The sequence below is a fragment of the Zeus faber genome (genome assembly GCF_960531495.2).
Source record: "Zeus faber genome assembly, chromosome: 16".
In the NCBI taxonomy this organism is placed as follows: Eukaryota; Metazoa; Chordata; class Actinopteri; order Zeiformes; family Zeidae; genus Zeus; species Zeus faber.
In genome coordinates, this window is record NC_137202.1 from 9,817,586 (window position 1) to 9,839,931 (window position 22,346).

The window sequence follows — 22,346 nt, forward strand, 5'->3', positions numbered from 1 at the left end:
TCTCTGGAACATCGCACTTAAATGGCTCAAATAAAAACTGTGGAATGACATAAAGGGTTTTTTTTTTTCTATCTAGTAATTGAATGGAGGAAGCGGATGTGACGCGACTGATCTGGTGATAGTTGCGCCTCCAGGTATAAATTTGTATAAACTTATATACTTTTATAAATTCTTATATATAATTACAGACACTAAATAATTTAGTTTAATACATTTTATTGCAAATAAATCAGTGTGTCGGGTGTGGCTCCTTTGGTAATGTGGTCTTGTGTTCGTTTTTTCTGTTAATTTGTTTGTTTTTTCTGTTAATGCGTTTGTGTTTTCTGCGGTTGTGTTTTCTGTTAATGCGTTTGTGTTTTCTGTTAATGCGTTTGTGTTTTCTGCTAATGTGGTTGTGTTTTCTGTTAATGCGTTTGTGTTTTGTCTATTTGCATGTGTTTTCTCAGGTTGCAGTGCGTTGAGCTCTCAGGGCCACCATACGTTTGGATGTAACTGTAAACATAAAAAAAGAAAAGCCAACATGCTGCTGTACTGTGCTGAAAATAGGTGAAACAAATATTCCCATAAATGTCCACAAAGGCACCAGTATCACCATTTACTATTCAAGGATTGACTGTGGAAATACCATTAGAAGACACAGTATTACTATGGTGTTACAAAAGGGCAGACAATCCAAACCTAAGGGTTGTGATCCCATGTGGGGTCACCTGATATGCACACGGGGTCGTGGGAGATTTGTAGGACTGATATATTGATGTTTGATTTAATATATTTCCAATAATAATAATAAAGTAAAATTTGTTTAAAATATATCATACATTCAATATGATCAGTATGGAGCCATTTTTTTCATATTCATAGGTTTACAGTTACATCCCAAATTCTTCAAAATTTCCACAGCACATCTAATAGGAATAATACTATATAGTGGCACTTCCATACGGGTAAGATAAAAGAGGTGTGCTGCTGCAGAGTGAAACATCCAGGTGACAAAAGACGGACAGCAGAAAACAAACTTAATGAGAGTAATTAGTTTAGCGGAAAATGGCTGCATTACCTTTGACCTGAGTCTGATCTGAAATTACAGCCCACACATAAAGGAAGCGGGCAATGGAGGAGGGCAAAATAACTCAGTGAAAAAAAAAAAGACAGATGCTGAAGCAAATCCAATTAAAGAAGTGGCCGCCGCCTCAGCCACACCGGGACAATAAAAGCTTGCATAAGCAGAATTAACAACAGGCAGAAAAACAGACTCCAGCTTCAGAGGAGAGTGGCTTTGAGCAGCCTGCAACTACCGCAATCTCTGTCACTCAGGAAAAAACAGAACGCCACAGGCGGAGCGCAAATTGCTTCACTTTTTTTACCCCTTCAATATTTTCACGCCATCTGCGCTTTTATCCTGTACGTCGTACAATTGAGCGTGAGGAGTTATAGGCGTGTCATTTTCCATACACACCCCGATATCAGACAATAGCAGGTGCAGCGGAGCGGGGTTTGTGATCATGAGGCGAGTGCAGGACATGAAAACATCAAGTGAAGAAAACTTTGCTTGAAGTTCGTACAGGGCGGATCCAAAGTCCTGATTAGAGAACGTACCAACAATAATCAGCAGAAATCTTATTAACCCTTGGAAACAGGGGTCTCAAACCACAGACCCAGGGGCCACATATGGCCCACAAGACAATTTAATGCAGCCCGGTACATGTTTATATAGTATACTGAAAGATCTTTCTTGCAAGTTAAAATTCTAAATGCTCAATTTATCCACGCATTTTTACTTGATCTTTTCAGAATCCAAAACAGAAGAAAATAGAATATAACAAACAACTACAACTTTAATATATGGGGCGGATACCGGATGGTAAGCAGCCTAAGAAGTCTTCTCCATCTGCCCTCAATGACTACCGACCGGTTGCCGTAACATCACACATCATGGGAGTCCTGGAGAAACTGATATTGGCCCGTCTCACACCTCAGGTGAGCACCTCTCTGGACCCAGTGCAGTTTGCCTACCACCCTAAGGTTGGAGTCGAAGACGCCATCATCCGCCTGCTTCAGCGAGGCAACTCTCACCTGAACAAAGCAGGCAGCACTGTGAGGAACGTGTTTTTTGATTTCTCCAGCGCTTTCAACACGATCCAGCCTGCACTGCTGCAGCTGCGGCTGAGGGAATGCGTGTCTGAGCGGGTGGTAGGCAACGCAGGAGCAACTCTTACCTTTCCTCTTTAGCCTGTGTTCCTAAGACTTCCAATACAACTCGGAGTCCTATCATCGGCAGAACTTTTCGGATGACTCTGCAGTCGTGGGGGGTATATCGCTGGTGGACAGGAGACTGAGTACAGGGGACTGGTGGACCGCTTTGTGGCATGGTGAGGAAACAACCACATGCTCTTAAATGCGACCAAGACGAAGGAGATGGTTGTGGATTTCAGGAGGACCAGGACTAAGCCGAACAGCATTTCCATCCTGGGAGAGGAGGTGGACGTAGTGGAGGGTTACAGGTACCTGGGCGTTCACCTGGACAACAGACTGGACTGGAAATGAAACACTGAGGCGGTCTACAGGAAGGGACAGAGCAGACTCTACTTCTTGAGGAAGCTCAGGTCCTTCAGCGTGTGCAGAAAGATGTTGGATATCTTCTACCAGTCCGTTGTGGTAAGTGCAATTTTCGCTGCAGTCATCTGTTGGGGCAGCAGCATCAGAGCCAGCGACTCCAAGAAACTGAACAAACTGATAAAGAAGGCAGGCTCTCTGCTGGGGGCTGCTCTGGAGCCCCTAGAGCTGGTTGTGGAGACAAGGATGTTGCACATGCTGCTCAGCATAATATACAACGCTGAGCACCGACTGGTCAGAAAACAGTGTCTCCTTCAGCTCCGCTGCAATAAGGACCATTACAGGAGGTCATTCCAGCCCACCGTAATAGCCACCTACAATGACTCCCCCCTGCGCCAGGAGAGAAAACTCCTCCTCTGAATGACATTGCACAAGGCACATTTTACATTTACTTCACATTTAATTTCCACTTTTAAGCTGTACCTTGCACTAAGGTAAATTCTATTTTATTGTTTTTGTTTTAATATAGTACAGTAGTTCTTTTATATGTGTATGTGTATGTATGTGTGCATATATACAGTATATATATATATATATATATATATATACATATACACACAGTATATATATATATATATATATATATATATATATATATACATATACACACACAGTATATATATATATATATATATATATATATATATATATATATACACACACACTACTCACAAAAAGTTAGGGATATTCGGCTTTCGGGTGAAATTTCAGGATGAACCTAAAATGCACCTTTACAGGTAAACTTAATTTGACCTTCTCTAAACTTTTGAATGCACATGTCCAACTGTTCAATGTTTCAGTACTTTTTGCACAACTTGCTGTTCTCTTACAAGGAGCTGAAGGGCAAAATTCACAACAGATGTTTGATCCATGAATCGACCAATACATTTAACTTGTTCAATTTGAATTGGTATTTAAACAGTCCTCTTCATCATGCTGTTCACATGTTGGCATCATGAGACCAAGACGACACCTAACAACTGATCAACAGTACCTCGCCATTGTGAGGCTTCAAACAGGATGTTCTCAGAGGGAAGTGGCCACTGAACTTAGAGTGTCACAGAGTGTCATCAGCAGGTTGCAACAGAGATACAGAGACTGGAAGAGTCACAGAAAGGCATAGAAGTGGACGTCCTTTGGCCACATCCCACACTGATGACCGCTTCATTGTGAACAGTGCCCTGCGGAACCAGATGATGAATGCCACTCAACTCCAGGCACATTTAAGGGAGGTGAGAGGCACCCAAGTGTCACGTCAGACCATTCAAAACCGTTGACATCAGCGTGGTCTGCGTGCTAGACGACCTGCACGGGTACCTGACCACACCACCAGGCACAAGCATCATGGTCTTGCATGGGCCAGGGAGAATTTATGCTGGACGAGGGACCAGTGGTCTCAGTGCTGTTCTCTGATGAAAGTCGATTCACGTTGAGCAGAAATGATGGCCGCCAACGATGTTGGAGACGTCAAGGAGAGCGCTTTGCATGAGCCACTGTTGTCACCAGACGAGTCTTTGGAGGTGGTGGTGGTGTTAGTGTGGGCAGGTGTGTCTAGTCAATACAGAACTCCCCTACACTTTGCCCAAACTACCTGAATAACATCATTAATCCAGTCATTGTGCCCCTGCATGAACAACACAGGCCTAATTTCATCTTCGTGGACGACAATGCTCCAGCTCATCGAGGTCGCATCATTAGGGAACGGCTGCTGGAGACTGGGGTACCTCAAATGGAGTGCCCTGCACTTTCTCCAGACCTGAATCCCATAGAAAATCTATACCCCAGAACCTCAATGACCTGAGGACTGCCCTTCAAGAAGAGTGGGGGGGCCAGGCCTCAGCAGACAATAAGTCGACTTGTGAACAGCATAAGAAGTTGTTGTCAAGCTGTAATTGATGCTCAAGGGCACATGACAAGTTATTGAGACATTGACATTTTTTGTTGTGGTGAACCCACCACTGTTGTTGGCTTTTGTTTCAATAAATTGCTTGAGATGAGGAAATCACCATTGCATGCTTCTACTTAAATGCCCTACTTTCATGATATAATATCACTGTAGTGTGAACTTTTTACATTTTCCATAAATTTCAGCCGAAAGCCAAATATCCCTCACTTTTTGTGAGTAGTGAGTGTGTGTGCATATATATATATATATATATATATATATAGTAATTAATTCAAAAAACCTACCTCATTTTGTTTTTGTAAATGATGTGCATTTTGTCATGTACTGCATGTTATTGCTGCTGCAACACTGGAATTCCCCTTTGGGGAAGTATTTTTATCTTATCTTTATCTTATTCGTCAATTCACTAGAGTGTGGTGTTTGAGAACCCTGTTTTAAAGCAATGTACTGTAATGTGTAGTGAAGTAGCGTGTGTTGACTGAGGTATTCAGAATCACTCGTAAACTCTTTACTTATTCAGTACATCACAAAACACCCGAGAACGATCTACCAAGTTTGTTTTGAACAGTTTCTGAATACTTTAACACAGGGGTTCCCAACCACCGGGCCGTGGACCAGTGTCAAGCTGCCCTGTTTAGCATGTGCTTATTTTTATTGGGCCGAGCCCAATCAGAGTAATCTAAAACAAGCGCGTGAACGGCGCATGAACTTATCTATATTAATTTGTTTCCCTCCCTGCGCTGTACCGTCTGCTGCTTAACGGTTGCAGGCGGCCGCGGTGCGGGTGGAGGTACCCCCTCCCCGGGTCGATCTATTTATCTATTATTTATTTTCCCTCCCCGCGTTGAATACGCTGCTCGCCCAGGTCAGGATCAGAATTCCGAGCATATTCACAGGGGTACTAATATTTTCGTGTGACCCTAAAGCACTTTTATCGTAGATGTATTTTAATATATTTATTTTCCTCCATGCGTAACTCAGAGACACTCAGTCAGCCCCCCCAATATACACAATATGAGACACATTAGATGACAGATCAGGGAGTCAGCTCTGTCTTTATTTGATTAATCTACAACAGTACAAACAGCCAGGCCGCTCTGGGGAAATATTTCTAGTTGAACTCACAAACTGTCAACAATACAAATAGAATCGGCGATACAGGGTGAAGAGATTAAGAGGGCACAATACAATACGGAAGCAAAATAGACACTGCACAATTAGCAATTTGTAATATAAATATAATGTACAGCAGTCACAGCATACAGGGAGAGCTGGCATCAGGTAAAACTCCAGTATTTTTAACCCAAGAATCTTTTTTTTGGTTAAAAAAAAAAAAAAAAAATTGGTTTGGTTACAATTTTTTGAGCGATCAATGGGAGACGACTCGGCTGCCAACGATTGGTTAAGAAAATTGTTCAAATTGAGTTATAAAAAAATCAAATCAAATGAGAAGAAAAAACAAAAAACGCCAGCTTTCCTATAAGTAGTGTTTAGTGGCGTTTTGGAGGTGTGGCCTCCAAAGTGGGCCATTACCTATTCAAGACGAAACATGAAGGCGAGCTTAAAGTGTACCAGAAAATAAACTTTATGTACTTTATGTTCATGTGAAGCAGGGCATTGTTCTATTCACACGTGGCGACCGGGCAGGGGGAATATTCCAGATGAGGACTCTCAAGCAACCTGGCAGTGAGAATCACCTCAGACGAAAAAGGCAAGTGAGTGACGTACGAGACAAGCCAAAGCCCGAACTTCGGAGCTGTAGCCTCAAAGTTCTGATTTGACGTTTTAGCCCAAACAAATGACTGTGGACTCTACAGTGTCACAGCAGCGGCTTTAAACATGAAAGCCACAGCGGACCAATCATCTCGCGTGGCAGCCCTTTTGTTCCCCAAAGAGGGAGATTAACTTCAACTAACTGTAAAGTGGCACGTGAATAAGTGTCAAGGTCGAAGAGGTCGTCAGAATTATTCCGAATTGTCATCCTGAACATAATCCAGCATGGTGGGAGAACGACCTCTGAACTTGAGAGAATCCACTGGTTTTATTTAGTCCATGCGCTGTCCAGTGATGTAGCATCACAGGGTTTAGGCTGAACTTCAGAACCATGTTGAGATCAATCATAAAATTTCGTATAACATGATATTATAATATAATCGATATAATACATATTATATATATATAGATATTATATAATATATATTATAATATATAATATAACATAGTATCTGAAACCAGCATTGTTGACGGTGCTGGCTTCACACAGAATTTAACACTAATCTAAAAGAACATGTCACTAACATTATGTGTACACCTTTAAAAAGGACTAAGAATTACAATTTATTTAAGTATGAGCGGATTAATAAATCTCACACACATTCAAAGAAAATCTGAAAACAGTTAAAAAACATTACAAAAGTGCAATTGATTTGGATAACAACATTCCACAGTAAGACGTCAAATATAGATTTACAGTATCTTCAGCTGCAACAACAGCAGACATTTTTTTATACGGGTGAACTGGAGGCAAGGGGAGCAGCGGTTAAGGTGGAAATACAAAGTACAAGCAACACACATCAGTCCAACAGCGGTGAAGTGTCAAACTGCTATTCTCTCTCTAGGAACATAGAACATCTCTCTGAACTTAAAAATTTAAAAATAGCATCAGCTTCGTCCCTCACTTGGCCGTCCTGGATCGCAGTTGTCTCTTGATGATGAGGTGGTCGCTGTCCTTCTCCTCCACCTCGCTGGTGATGATCTGAAAGAGAGTCCCAGAAACTCCATTGAGCAAAGCTGCTGCTGCGTCCAAAATTGCATACTAGCATACTATATCAAAACGGAGGGTTTTTAGTACGTCCCAAACCAAATCAGCATAGCACCATCGCAAAATATTTTGCTATTAAATTGGTGCGTTATATTATTGCATGACAGAGTGTTGTAATTACATTAATGAGGGTGAAATTCATGAGTAAACAGAGCTTCAAAGTCTGAGTCATCAAAGGAGGCGAACATCCGACATGATATCCGTGCGTCAGGTTTGTTTTCCTTAAAACTTTGGAGTTTTTCCAACTTTTGAGGACGCTCTATGACACCGACGCTCTGTTGTAGCCTCATATCGGACTCATTTCTGATTCCTGAATCAGTGCTGGTGCATGTGCATGTGCTCTGTGAAGCGTTGTGAACGGGCTGCGGTTGTCTACGTGCTGTTTTTGAAGAGTGCGTGTCTGAGACGGACATTGTGTGACGGCAACTCCATCGGTGAGGAAATCTCCGGTCTGTAGAGCTTCTTCTTGCTCTTCTTCACACGCAGAGAGGAGGAGGAGGAGGAATTCCCTGCCGCTCGGTCTTCACTTTGACCGCTCATCAGGCCCATCACCTTCTTAGCTGGAGAGAGAGGGAACAAGAGAGAACGAGAGAGAGAGCGAGAGATAGAGGGAGGGAGAGAGAGAGGGATTACCTTCTTTGATAGAAAGAGAGACATTACTTGCTCAAAAAGAGATTTAAATGAAATGGTTCTAAAGTGGAATGAACTTTGACTAATTAAAAAAAAAAAAATTCTGATCTAAACAGGATGAAAACAACAAGGGCACCACCTTCGGAAGAAAAATATAAATAAAATAATCACAGAGGAAAACAAAAGAGGGACAGAGAAACTAACTTGGCTAAAGTAAGGGAGAGAGAGCGAGCGAGAGAGAGGGGGGATTTTGAACTGATACTTTATTGGACCACTGTGGGGACACTAAACTAATAAACTTGACATCCTCTGTGTAGTAAAATGAACAGCTGCATCTGCGGTAACCTGTGCCATCATCCCATGAAGCAACCCCTCCACACACCTCCATCCATTCATCCTGTCAAAAGTGGCGCAATAAAGGACCACTGTGCTCCACCTCGGCAGCGAGCCGTCACCGTTCTGGTCGCCTGACCCCGCTGCCCGGATCTAACGGACGCTGGTTATCCAAACAGTTTAGCCACTCCAGATACAACATTTATCATCGCGTGAACATTTTGGGGACCAGGAGCAAATAAATGAATGAGAAAAAAAACCCCAAAAAACTGGTTTTTACGCCGGGTTCAGACTGCGCGATTCTGGCCAGATTTTCCACAAAGCCCCGGATCGGCGGCACATCACGGCGCGCACCCGAGAACGACGCGAGCGCGCGGCGTGAACTGCTCACGACTTGATCCGAGCGCTCACCGACGCCGGCAAGATATCAAGCAGCTTTAATATCTGGTCGTGTCGGGCTCGACTCGGGAGTCACGCAATGAGCTACAGCCAATGAGAGCAGAGACGGGATGAGGGGGGAGGGGAGGAGTCGAGAAGGAGAGCCGGGAGTGCACCGGAGCAGCAGCCAGAAACACACAACATATCTATTTTACTTTTATTCTCTAGCTTTTTAATATATTTTTATTAGAATTCTTTTATTTTATTTTATTTTTTTACAGTGATCGAGAATATAATAAACAATAAATAATCCTGCCCCGCGCATGGTATCGTGTCAATTCTTCAGAAAGATCTTGTTTTGTGTTGACGCCCTGTCGCTGCTCAGTCATGTAGTGTGAAAACCACAAGACTGTAGGATTCCTGGTCACAGGACAGAAAGTTGTGTAGTGTGAACAGCCATCTGACCACTTTCAAAGTCCCAACCAGGGATGCCAAGTTGTGTACATGTGTCTCCAGTCTCCACATGAGAACTTGTAAAGTTTGCCATATTTGCAACTTTAGGGGATCTGCGTCCTACTGACCTTAAAAGTTTCGCTATTTTGGAACTGACGTCTATTGAGGTCGGACTTATCTTAACGAGGTGGTCGACCTTGACGGGAACATCAGCTTTCCAAAAGGCAAAGTTTGTCTCTCTGGAAAGCCGTGAAACAAAACATTGACTCTTTCGGTGTCCAAAACCCGCGTGCGCTTCAGAGTCTCCGGTGACCTTGAAAATGTGCCATGGCCGCGGGACTGAGAAGTGAAGCGGCGCGAGCGCTGCAACGTGCACCGGCGGACATCTTATTAGGAGCAGCTTATTGGAGCCTCCGGGGTAATAACTCCACTGTGTCCGAGCGTCTCATAGCACAATGATACTGCTGCTTTAATCCTCAATAACGCTGTTCCGGAGGGAATGTCAATGAGACCTTCAGAGCGGAGGGAGAGGGGGAAAGGGGAAAGAAAAATAGAGAAAGAAACTATTCACAGACCTGTCAACCCTGGGAAATATTTTAAGTACCACAACGGTGTAACAGGGAGTCTCTGTGGGGTTTGAGTTCCTGCAGCTAAATGGCTCCATCAGTTATTTACACCGCAGCCGTCTCGTAACGAGGATCATCACATCGTATGCGAGATACTACGGCTAACTATATATAGTCGTTTATATGATGAGGATTTACCTCTTGAAATGCATCAGCTTGTAAAGTTACTCAACATGTTTAACAACTAGAGATGCACCGATTGAAATGTTCTTGGCCAATTCAGATTCCTGATTTTTAAGTCTGACATTGCAGATTCCAATTTGCAATCTGCAGTACGTCGATGACAAATACATCATGTGATCTGATCATGATCACATGATTGGACAGCTGCACCTACGGACTACACTCCAATTTTCGGTTACCACAGTAGTGATATTGCTGATTTTGACACTGTTCATTATTGTTCACTTTTCACCATGGAACAATAACAGAACATGAAACTGTCACTGAGTTCCAATTAAATTGAACATGGGACTGTCACCAACTTTCAGTATAATTCAACCTGTTGCTCTCACTGAGTTTGAGTAGGTGTACATTTAGAGTAGTATACATTTACATTATATTTATATGGTACTTTGCAAATAAATTGCAATCATAACAAAAAAATAAACAAATTAAATAAATGGCTGACTCTTCTCACTCTCTGTTCACTGGAAGTCCTCCTTCCCTCACCGTGCGTTAAACCAAGTGAATCAAGTGCCAACCAAGTGACTCGTCAAAAACCGAGTCTCAAAAAAAAGAGTCAAACTTTTCATCACGATCGGAGCTCTGCTGTGACAGCGAAAGATACAGTCTGCACAATGATAGAATATCGTCAGGGTATAAATAAATAATTTATCGAATCTTCTTTGTTGACCTTGAAGTTTTTTTTCTCTCTTTTTTGAGGCTCAACTATGCAACTAAGTTGCAATTACATTGGTATTGGGTTTGGGTATTGGAGCATTTTTAGGAGTACAGTTACATGAGAACAGTATATGGTGTGTATATTTGACCGGCACAGAATCTGAAAATATATCTGACACTGATCGACCGGTGAAATCCGACCAATTCTGGTCACCGGTCGATCGATCAGTGCATCTCACGTTTGATATGTTAACATTACGGTCACATTTATGTGCTTTATTATACCTCTCCCACTTCCCATTTTACCTCACAATGCAGCGTTACACCTCGGTGGATAATAAAGTACCGCTCAGTGCGCTGCTGCGTATCAGTGGATGTTGAGTGAGAGGAGAGGGAGGGCTTACAGAACCACAGGTCAGGTCGGTTTCTTTCTCAAGAGTGAGAAAAATTTGCACTCAGCTCCATCATTGGGGCTGAATAAAAGGGATTATCCAGGTTTTGCTTCTTTGTAGTTAGTTAGTTATAGTTTAAAGTACAGCTCAAAAAGTAGCTGCATTTAAAACTAAGATCTTGTTTTTGTGTTTTTAATATTACTCATCATAAAGACACAAGGAGTATCACTCAATAACTCTTGGGTTAGGTTGATCCTGGAAGGTGTATTTCTTGAATTTGGGTCCCTTGACCACGATGCACATTTTAATTTTGGTAAATATACAAAATACTCTTAGATATGCCACATAATTATGAAGACTGCCGCATAGTTATGATTTATTTAGTTAGTGAGACTTTTGATGCACATTTTAATTTGTATGATTTTAAATGTAGCTTAAAATAAGGTTTGCAGATTTTTTTCCATCTGAAACGATATTAAAATATTTAAAGATGAGTTCATGTTCGCTCTGTCAGGGCCCTATATGTGACAGACACACCCTAGCTGCCTAATATCCCCCTCTCTCCTTGGATTCAATGGCGTCTCCCTCGGTCCACCCACTCCAATCTCATCCCTTCCCCACCTCCTCCACTCAGACACAATTTGACCAAACAATAACAATCAGAATGTGACACGTCGGGCAGAGAAAGCTGCTTTATATTCATCTCATCTGATACCGAAGAAAATGGTCCTTCAAGTTCAAAACAAAGCAAATGTTCCCTGCAGCACTTCCCTATCTCTCTACCTACCTGGCTATCTCTACGCCCCCCTCTCTCTAACCCCCTGTCTTCTGTCTACCTTCCTGTCTCTCTCTCTCTCCACCGCCACGCCTCTCTCGCTCTCTACCTCCATGTCTCTCTCAAACTCCCTGTCTCACTCTTACGTCCCCCCCCCCCCCCTCTCTCCTATGTTAGAGAGTCTCATCACATTGAAATAAATGTTAATGCAAAGTGCAACACCAGACCAAACCGGTCTTTCTGATAGAACTTTGTCAAATATTTCACATCTCATATTGAGAGAAGATTTGGGTCACATCTCTCATGTGCGTATCATCATTTATTCAGACATTGTGGAAAACGTGCATCACAATACGAAGGTCTCGAACGGTGCTCCCCGGTGCCTCGTGGGAACTTACCTTTGGTGCCAAGCAGCGTGGGGGAGCTCTGCAGGAAGTCTCCGATCTTTTGGAGAGCCCCTTCCTTTCTGCTGCGCACGCCGCTCTGGGTGTCATGGGGACACAAAACAATTCAAGAAGTAGGCATACAGGGAGTAGGCACACAGGAAATATGTCTATAGGAAGTATGCAGCCCAGGGAAAACTAGAAGATATTCAACCGGAATATCAAAGTGTCAAAGAAGAGATTCATTTTCAATTTGTGGCCACAAGTTTCTAAGTTGAGAGTGCTAATTATTATTCTAATGGTTAGTTTGAGGCAACAAAATCTAAAAAAAAAAAAAAAAATGTTCTGCCCTGTGTGTGTGTGTGTGTGTGTGTGTGTGTGTGTGTGTGTGTGTTATGTGCTTATATGAGAATAGTCAATAGCTGTTTGGTTCGCTATTGGTATTTTGCAATATAATTTATTAATCTAATGGATAACATGCAAATACAGCATACAGTATATGACATGATTGTGATGTGTATGTATCTTTTCTGATTTTATAAAATATATAAAATCAATAAAAATGTGGTAATGAAAAATTATAAGAATGTGTGTGTGTCTGTATTCATGTCACCTTCTTATGTTGTTTCAACCTTGGGGTTATTTTAGTCCTGGTGTTTCTTCTGTTTTCTGCTTCCACCTCATCCTAAAGGACACACACACACACACGCACACGCACACACACAGACACACACACCCACACCCACATTAATTGAATGAAACAAAAAAAGCCTGTACCTTACGAAAGGCGGAACAAACTTTTAAATTACACCTTGTGGACCTGATATATAGTGAAAGTTATCGATTAAATACAACACGGAACTCACGCTGAAACCCCATTGGCTGACGTCACTGAAGGTTACAGTGCAGTGCGAATACAACCAGAAAAAAAGCCCTTGAAAGTATTTAGTTCTTGGGGGCCCTCCCCAGTTCCTAGTTCCCCTCAGGGAGTCCCCCAGAACACTTTGGTGTGAAGACGTCTAATATGGCCAAGCCCTAGTGGTGGTGGCTGGATGTCGAGGCGAGGAGTTGGATGAAGTGAAGACATGGAAGATACAGAAACAGTTTTAAACTCCTCTCTTTCAGTCGGGCTGCGGGGCCCAGTCTATCTACCATCCTGATTGATTATAACCATTAGAAAGGAATGCTGTTCACCACCTGCCAACAGCCAATTGCTGCATCTGCTCTGTGATTTCCTCCTCCTCAAATCTTGCGGATCAGCCATTCATTTAATGGAAAATTCCACCCCTGTCTCTTCAGTGAGGACACTACACCAAAACTAAACAACCCACCAGCCAACTCACCCAGATTCTCTCTCTCGCTCCCTCTCTCCCTCCTGCTTGTTAACAAGAAGCAACTGATGCAGACTGAGAACGCAAACAGAACTTTGAGTGTGACAAAAGTCAATGTTTTGCATGATGAAGAGATCGTTTTGGTGTTGTGTCTAAATGCCCTGTCTCAGTGTGCTCCAATTAATCGATTCCTGGCCGCTGAGATCGTCCCTGCGCTGCACTGAAGCATCTGATTAGATTTTGTTCAGAAACGATCCCCACCCTTGGAAACAGGATAATGCGCTCCAGGTCGACAACGTCCGCAATGACCCTTTAAGACAACAAGGGAAACCATCGTTCTGTCCCTGGAAGACACCGGGACGGGGGCAAGAACTAATTAACAAGTTCCCCTTTCCAAATGTCCTTCAGTTGAGACACCCCGGGGCATTTGTAAAAATATTCCTTCCAACCTTTCACATTATTTATTTTAAACACAGGTTTCTACTGTAGAGAGAGTGAGCGAGACAGCAGGATATGGACAGAAAGAGTATAACGAGATGGAAAAGACTGCTCAAGGATCAGCCATCCTAAAAGCAGCGTGATGAGCTGCACCATGCAGGCGCTGGCTTCATGTTTATTTTAGTGTCAAACTGCTATGGCAGCATTCCAACTGTACATGGAAGGTTAAATTTTACGGCTTTTCGCAAGATACTCCTAAATGCTTAAACGCCATGTATAGCTGATCAGTTAACATTTTCTTTGTACATGTACACTTTCCACTGAATAGTTATCCTTCATTTGTCTGTGTCTTATTGACAACCCACACAGGCAGCAAAACGCTGAACAAAACTAAGCAGGGAAAATGATCACAAGTGCACACAATCAGAATTGGATGATATTCCAAGACCACAACAAGTATTTTTTTTAATTCCCTCGACTTTACCCGTTCTGAATTGAATTCTAAAATTCCTCGGCACATGGGAAGAGAATAAATGAATCCAAATATTTGGCTGTAAGGAGGTTTCAGGTGAAGGCATTCTGCATGTAGCAGTCTGTCTCATCACCATAATATGAGGTTATTAAGCTGTTGTTTTTCCATCGGTCATTAAGTTATATTTGCCACAAACGCCGCCTTATGCCATGGGCACACTACGCCACTTTCAAAGTCGTCAGATCGCTGTGCTGTTCACACGACACAACTTTTTTTCCAGTGATCAGGAATCTTGCAGTCTTGTGGTTTGCACAGTACACAACTGATCGGTGACAGGGGGGCACACGTGACGAGATCTTTCAACAGGAGGAATCACTTCATTTATTTCATAGAATTACAGTGGATGGAAGGATCAGCATTATATGTTTTCCACTGCCATATGTTCCGGGATGTTGTAGTCCGCCGTGTTGTGTGTTGTAAGCATAAGCAAGTAAGCATATAAACACATTAAGTTGTAAATGTGGCATAATTTGCTGTCAACACGTGTGCCCTGGTTGATGGCCACAGGACAACATCCTGTTGTTGCCGGCCAATCACAGTGTGTTTTGGGACCGTTAGGAGTTGGCAAATGTGCGTATTAGCCGAGCCGGGGAGTGGGAGGAATGTGAGACACACCGCGCTCCACTGTACAACTAAACAAAATGTCAGAGGAAGGTCAAAACCAGAGGAGTCATCGGTGACTCACTGAACATCTACAAAAATAGTCTGAGGGCGGAGAGCTAGAGAGGGTGAGGCAGAGAGAAAGAAGTGGGGGGGGTAAAGTGTGTAAAGAAAATAAGTATGAGAGATGATGTGGTGGGTATGTGTGTGTTGAAACAGAGAACCCACCAGTGTGGAGATAAAAACAAAAGTAAAAAGGTAAATAAAGAGAAGTTAAAGAGAAATAGAAGCGAGGATGAGTAGATTAAAATTAGGGATAAGCACAAAGAGCAGACTGCGGCGAAAACGAGAGAAGTCATGGGGGGAGAGAGATAAGAGAGAAACTGATAAAAGAAGATAGAGATCGATAATAAAGGAAATTGTGTGATGTGGCGTGTGATTGGTTGAGAATTTTGAAGTGTCGCTATAAATCAGAAAATGCCAGCACACTGAGGGCTACACAGGGCTACTACATTATGGGGCCGGATTAAAAAAAAAAATAAAAATAAAAATAAAAAAGAAAATATGATAATAATAAAAAACAAATTTCTAAATCAGTTTGAAACTGGTGATATTGATCATTTGTTTGGAAGCTATGAAACCATTCTCAGCTTAAATTAAATACCACAATAGTCACAACTGAATTGAACTACTTTTTCCAGTTTCAGTATTAGATGGAATTTGTTCTGTAAAATATTTTTGGAATGCACGTCAGATGGTATACTGCAATGATGGTAGCTATTCCCATTATGTATAAAATGCCAATATATGTATGTTGATGTTCATCCTAATAGATGAATGTAATTGGTAACACAAAACAAATTAATTCATGACTGGTGTTATTTCATTTAGGTTTAGTATGTTTTTTTTGGTTTCTTTCTTTTTTTTAATCCGGCCCTTATAGATCAGCACTTTTATAATGTATATAAATCAAAAATCAAGATGCATTGAGAGTGTCTGATAATTGCATTGTGGCACCATGAATTGAAATTGAATAGAATCAAATGCGGGGCTTAGAGATTCCTACCCCTTGTCATGTGACGAAGCAAACCTTGCACTGTGTTTTAATGGCCAATGCTTTCTTTTGACAATGTGTCATCACTGGGATGGAGCTATCAGCAGATGTTAGCTTTGTTTCTTCTCTGGACTTTCTGGTGTTGAAAACTGTCATCAACAGGCTTTTTAAATTGGTTTCCCGAGATCTCTGGTCACAAAGGCTTCTCCGTCTGGAACGGGGCGCAGAAAGATTTCAGGACCGTGACAACATCGAAATGTCCTCCAAAATAAAAGTAGGTCAATCAATCATTGAGGAGCTATCTGGTGAGTAGATAGCCTTGCAAGAGGGAGACAGGCATTGTGGCGTATACCGTCTACCAGCGGCAGGAGCGGCTGATGGAAAAAGATAGGCAGAGTGAATAAAAGGAGGTAAACAGACAAAGGCAGAGCACAAGATGGTGAGAGTGATAAGGAGAGATGAGCAGGACTACAGGTAAGAGAGAGGTTAGAACGATTGGAGAATAAAACCCATGATTTCCTATGTGTGTGTGTGTGTGTACGCACGCGCGCACACACACACACACACACACACACGCTTATCACACATCCAAGCCTTCCCCACTCAGGAAGACGACGGAGAGAGTGTGTGATAGCTGATATAATCTGCTGCCAGGTCAGTGAGTGAGAAACTCCACAGACGGCAGGCTACGTGCGCTGCAGAGTCACACTGCTGGTGTGATGACCTTGTTCAACATGATGGATGCAGATGGATAACGGGGAATTCTCAAGCTCATTTAGTACCCAAGCTGCCCAGCGGGACACGATACTCACACGGAGGCGCATTCTATGAAATCCTTTTACAGCCACTTTGACAGGCGTTTTTTTCCGTGTGAGACTGATATTCACGAGGATATTATTATGTAAGTTAAGACCACAAAGACCAATGAAGAGTTTTGGGGCAAATCACTACACCAAGCAGGTGTTAAGCAGATGGCCTCAGGGTGCAGAGCAAACACCCCCTGGTGTTTAAAAAAAAGCATCACAATGCATTACTTAGTTCCTACATCAGCATTGGTCAAGCTGGTCCAAACTCTCAGAAGCATGTTTCTGTTAGGAGGAGGTGGCAAAATGGAAGTAAACATGACTATGAATGTAAATCTGGATGCACTACAAGGCACTGCCAGCCTGATGGGTACCAAAAAAATGATGAAGCCAGAGGAATACGTGATGGCCATGAGAACTAAGTAAATGATGTGAGGCTACTTTGATGATGAGTTTAATAATGGCTGTGATGAAAATGTCAGACGACTGAAATGTGAATCAGATAAAATTATATAGTAAATACCTCACGTGACGCTTTCCTTTTAGTCCACCTGAAACTTTTGGTCTTTGAAAAGAAAATAAATTGGTTAGAAATGAGCTACTTTATCCAGTTAAATGACTAAATCCAACATGGACTTCCAGTACACTGTTAATACAACCTGTCAAGATGTACAGTTGAATATTCAAATGATAGATTCAGTGTTTCCAAAACAACACAGTACATAACATTGATCTGCATACAGAGCTTATTTTAACAGATTGCAGCCGAATTAACAGGGTTAGAATTGCTCCTTACCTTTTTAGCGAACTTCAATGCGGTCTAATTGGGTTTGTGATTTAGTCCTCATCACACAATAAACAGGTGAAGCCATCTGAGCACTCAGACATAATATGTCTGACGGTTTAGATGAGCTGCACTCTGGAACATAAATATTATTTATATGTTCCAGAGTGCAGATTATCTAAACCGTCTTCAAACATCTTAAGTATGTAACAAGAGCAAAGTATCGCGCCATGCTGAAGTTTATAGATGGTTGAGTTTTATTGCAGCTATTTCTTAAGGTACTGCAATGTGATTTTAAATATTTTATTGCAGTTAAAACACTATATGAGAGATCATCAACTGACCGGGGACATTTCACTACTCTCTGTTTCATGTTTTCTTAAAGGAGTTATTGTAGTTGTTAAAAGGCTTAAGTTCTTTCCCCATTGGAGGCACAATTCCAACTCCTGTAATTATGCTGTTTGATCTGAGTTCAGAACTATGATTGAAAGGTTTTGATGCAAAAAAAACCCAAAACATAACCTTTGATTTAATGAGATGAATTGCATCATGGATTACGAGTGACAACTCAGATGATTTTAGAGGGACGTTCTTCCTGTAACTGGTGTGCTGCAGCCTCCCTTTGTCAGACTAGGAAGAGGAAAAAGTCAAGCCAGCGGAGCTATGTAGTGGGCGCAGTCCTATCACACAAGCTTCATTATTGAAATATCACCAAAGCAAAGACTCAAAATAAAACGCTGGTGCTGTCAGAGCCCGTTTAGACCTCGCGCCTACACAGCCATGACACGCCCACGGTCTGAACTCATGCGGGCCTACACTTTTTTACTAACAATGAACAACATGGTTTCAAAGCTTCAAATTGAGCTGAATGAAAAAAGGCTTCAATGTTTCTCGACTGAGTCATCAGGGTGTGATGTTTCAGATTTCAGTTTGCATTTGTTTGACTGTATATGGTGTCATTTTAAAGCCTGCCATCAGGTATTTACTTACTGGACTTCAGCAGGGCTAGCTGTGTTGTTTTTATAATGTGTAGTACACTGGTTGTTAAAACACTGAAAAACAGTGGTGTTATTAGCTGAAGATGTCAACTGTTCTCATTGCCAAAAACTGTTAGTGTAGTTAGAACAATTGCCTTCAGATGAGATGAGCTGCCAGACTTGCTTGCAGTACATTCGGAACATTATTCATAACAAGTAATTTAATATTTTATATACAGTCCAAAAGAAACATTAAAAGTGAATACTTGGAGCTCCTGATGTGAAACATCAGCGGCTTTAGTCACTGCGGGATGCAAAGCCACTTTGGCAGGTTGCACTCGTATAAGAACTGCTGCAGCTCCCCACTGCATTCATGTTTAATGTTCAAAACCAACGGGCCTAATTATACCGTGTGTGTGTGTGTGTGTGTGTGTGTGTGTGTGTGTGTGTGTGTGTGTGTGTGTGTGTGTGTGTGTGTGTGTGTGTGTGTGTGAATTGAGTGTGGTTGACTGGAGTACATTGTGGAGAAGAAAGGATATGTACACCTATATAGAAATCTACTGTATGTCTATATATGTATTGTGTGTGTACGTGAGTGTGTGTTTGTATACTTGGGTGTCTACTCCATTTCTGAAAGTGTGTGTGTGTGTGTGTAAGGGAGGACGCAAATAAGCCGTCAAGTGCTGAGCTGAAGAAATGTGTGTAGAGTAAAAACACATTAATGTCAGAGCTAAGTGTTGTGCAAGGACTTCACGTGGGTAAACTGCAGCCAAAATGTGGATTTGAGTGTTTTAAGGCCTTGTGCAGCAGTGAGGTGTGTGTTTCCTGATCTATATGACTAGGCTGCCCACAAGGACCTTTTGAAGTCATTTTCATATTTTTCATCTAACATCTATTTATACAGGGAAGGTTTGCTGAGCCTGCAACGCCCCTGCCAGCCAGAGATCTGCACCAGAGTACGAACTCCAGCTCTAGAGGCAGAACTTTGCGCACGGGCGGGAGTGTGAGCCTGACATGCACATCTTTTAGGGTGTGTAACAACGCATTATGTAAGAACGAACCATGACCCTTTGTACTATAATCAAATGGACCTTTTGTTGCAAGACAATTCAGGTCCCGCATTCTGACCATTCTTGATCGCACATTTGGACCGAAAGACATCAGGATGTTACGAAGCCTCGCTGATGTCCCAATACGACGCAGCTAAAAGGATGATGAATCATAATATTGTAAAATGATCGGGCCAAGTCAAAACAGAACAATGAGAGAAAGACAAACAAATAGAAAAAAGAAGGAACAATGCCTTCTTAAGTATATGCTGCCACTTCTGTGTGCTGTATGTGTGAGTTAATAACAGCTCCTGTCAATTAACGCAGAGAGTTGCACAGCCTCCTGTGGCACAATAAGTATGTGTAATAAGCTGGTAATATCAATTTGTCAGTGCATAGAGATTGTTTATAATAATAGCTGCTGAAAACATTTTTCTGGTTCTCAATGATACAGTGGGTGGATGTTTTTCCCCCCCCGGAGATGGGGTGGTAAAGAGAGGTTGATGAGGAGAGAGAGATAAGGACAGGAAGCGAGAGAGGTTGCGATGAGAAAGGGAGACAGTGACGGAGAAAGGGAGAGAGATGGCGAGTGAGGGAGGACGCGACATGGACAGCTGTCATATTGTTCTGTCTGTACCTCTCCCTCACTCCCTTTGTTTTTTTTTGTTCTCTGCATGAACATAAAAAGTAAAAAAAAAAAGAAAAATGGTGTTTTTACAGTGTTAACCGAGAGCAGGACCCGTGGAACTGATGTGTACAGATTCAGACCCAGATTCTCACATACACACCTCCTCTCTCCTCAGCAGAGACGGTCATTAGTGCAATTACTTGTGGTTCCTGCCACACTGCGACACTTGTAAATACTCCTACTGCTCTGAGCTGCAAATGTCTCAGTGAAAACCACTTTCTGCTTTTTAAAAAAACACGTTAAGAGACGCTCTTTTTTTGCTTTAATTTTTTTGTTACAAAATATTTATGGATAAATAAAATCATACAAAATGTGTCAGTTGAAAATTAGATCTCATCATTTCAAATTTACTATTTGACAACTTTAAAGGGCTAAAATTTGCAAAAATGTACTTAAGACATTTTTTTACGTATTTTGAAGGACCTGCAGACACCCTGGTAAAGGATAATATAAATCACTCTAATATTTCAGAACACGTGATGAGAAGTCATCATGTATTCATATCAGTTACTGAGACAACGAAACTGCGTATCAAGAGATTTCAGTGGCTCACTTGCATAAAAGTACAATGCCGCTGTGAGATGGCCCGACTCCGGTTCAACCGCAAAGCTCCGTCGAGTGTTACATGGTTTTACACTCAGTCCGTGCTCCTGATTTATTCAAGCTCTTGACTTTCAGAGGCACGGGCGAATCAAGACACTTTTGGGTCCCAAAACACAGAGACTCACTTACTTAAGAGGTTGCCGTGTCTCCACGGCAGCTCTCCTTCAAGTGCTTTTCAAACAAAGACGCCAGCGTTTTAATTAAAACATTTAAATTAAGTGTTTTTTTGCAGGGCTGCTCTGTCATGTTGCTTTATCGTGCTCGTAAAGGGCGTTTACCCCGAGCGCTGCTCCTAAAATGGTTTGTCGGCCACCGAGACAGCCGAGAGGGCCTGTACGTGGCTGTGGATCAAGAGAAGTGATCCGTGGGTGAACAGTGCAACCTGGACACAAGCTGAGAGACTTGATCACCTCGGTTAAGTCGCCTGGGCGAGGGTGTATGATGTTGAGAGACCCGAAACACCCGATGACCCCGGGTTACATCACTGATAATGTGCCCTGGTAGAAGTATTCTTCAATTCAGTGTAGAGGATTTCTCCGGGATGAAGAAAGACGCAGGGTGGTGATGCTTTAAGAATCCCCAAAACATTCACTCTCAGTGTTGTCGGACATCTGTATTTCTTGTGCGGATATACAGTAGGATGTCATAGAGAAGGTTATATGAAAAAGGCCTTCAAATTCTGTTTTGTTTTTAATGTTCTTTTTGAGTTAATGTAAGTGTTACTTGGTATTAGGGATGAAATTTCACATTATGGTACGGTATCTTCAAAAATACTGCAGTATACAGTATTATACTGTATTAATTTGTTTTCTGTATATTCAATTAATAGATTGTTTATATTAAAAAATAAAAACACATGGTAGAGCCTTTGACGCGGCGCAGCACAGAAGGGTGCTTGTCGGGGCTTTCAAATGAACAGGAGAGGCAAAATAAGTGACATACTGTATATCAAAAGCCTACATATTTGCAAAATTAAAGATGTAAACTTTACTGTTGCTGTCGTGCAGGAGCAGACGGGCCAAAAGTTGGGAGAAATCCCTCCAATTTCGCCAAGCCCCGTTCCGCCATGTTTGTTTACACTCACTCCCATGCAAGTGCAAGTAACGTAAAGCACTGCGTCGTATCACATTGGCGTGAAGCAGCTCTGCTGCTGCAAACAAGGATGGTGGAACACGTCTGCTAAGGTGAGGGTGAATTAAAGTTCAAATCTTCAATTTTGCAACATAAGTTTATACTGTAGGCACAGTAATACAGGGAAAGGCTTACAGTTTGAGAACCGTGGTTGCCTGATACTGTGGTATACCTTAAAACGATATACTGTTACATCCCTACTT

The 22,346-nt window shown here is 42.1% G+C and overlaps 1 protein-coding gene across 1 annotated transcript in view; it reads right to left on the minus strand.

Moving 5' to 3' along the window:
- Positions 1 to 6,818: 6,818 nt before the first annotated feature.
- The window catches only part of kif20ba (kinesin family member 20Ba), a gene marked incomplete at its 5' end in the record, with an annotated part of 55,667 nt that continues 40,139 nt past the window's right edge, over positions 6,819 to 22,346 (minus strand). The window contains 4 exons of the mRNA XM_080017059.1: positions 6,819 to 7,274; positions 7,752 to 7,900; positions 12,169 to 12,253; positions 12,767 to 12,838. Of these exons, the coding sequence (XP_079873185.1) occupies positions 7,194 to 7,274; positions 7,752 to 7,900; positions 12,169 to 12,253; positions 12,767 to 12,838 (387 nt within the window). The 3' untranslated portion in view covers positions 6,819 to 7,193. The remainder of the gene's footprint in view (positions 7,275 to 7,751; positions 7,901 to 12,168; positions 12,254 to 12,766; positions 12,839 to 22,346) is intronic.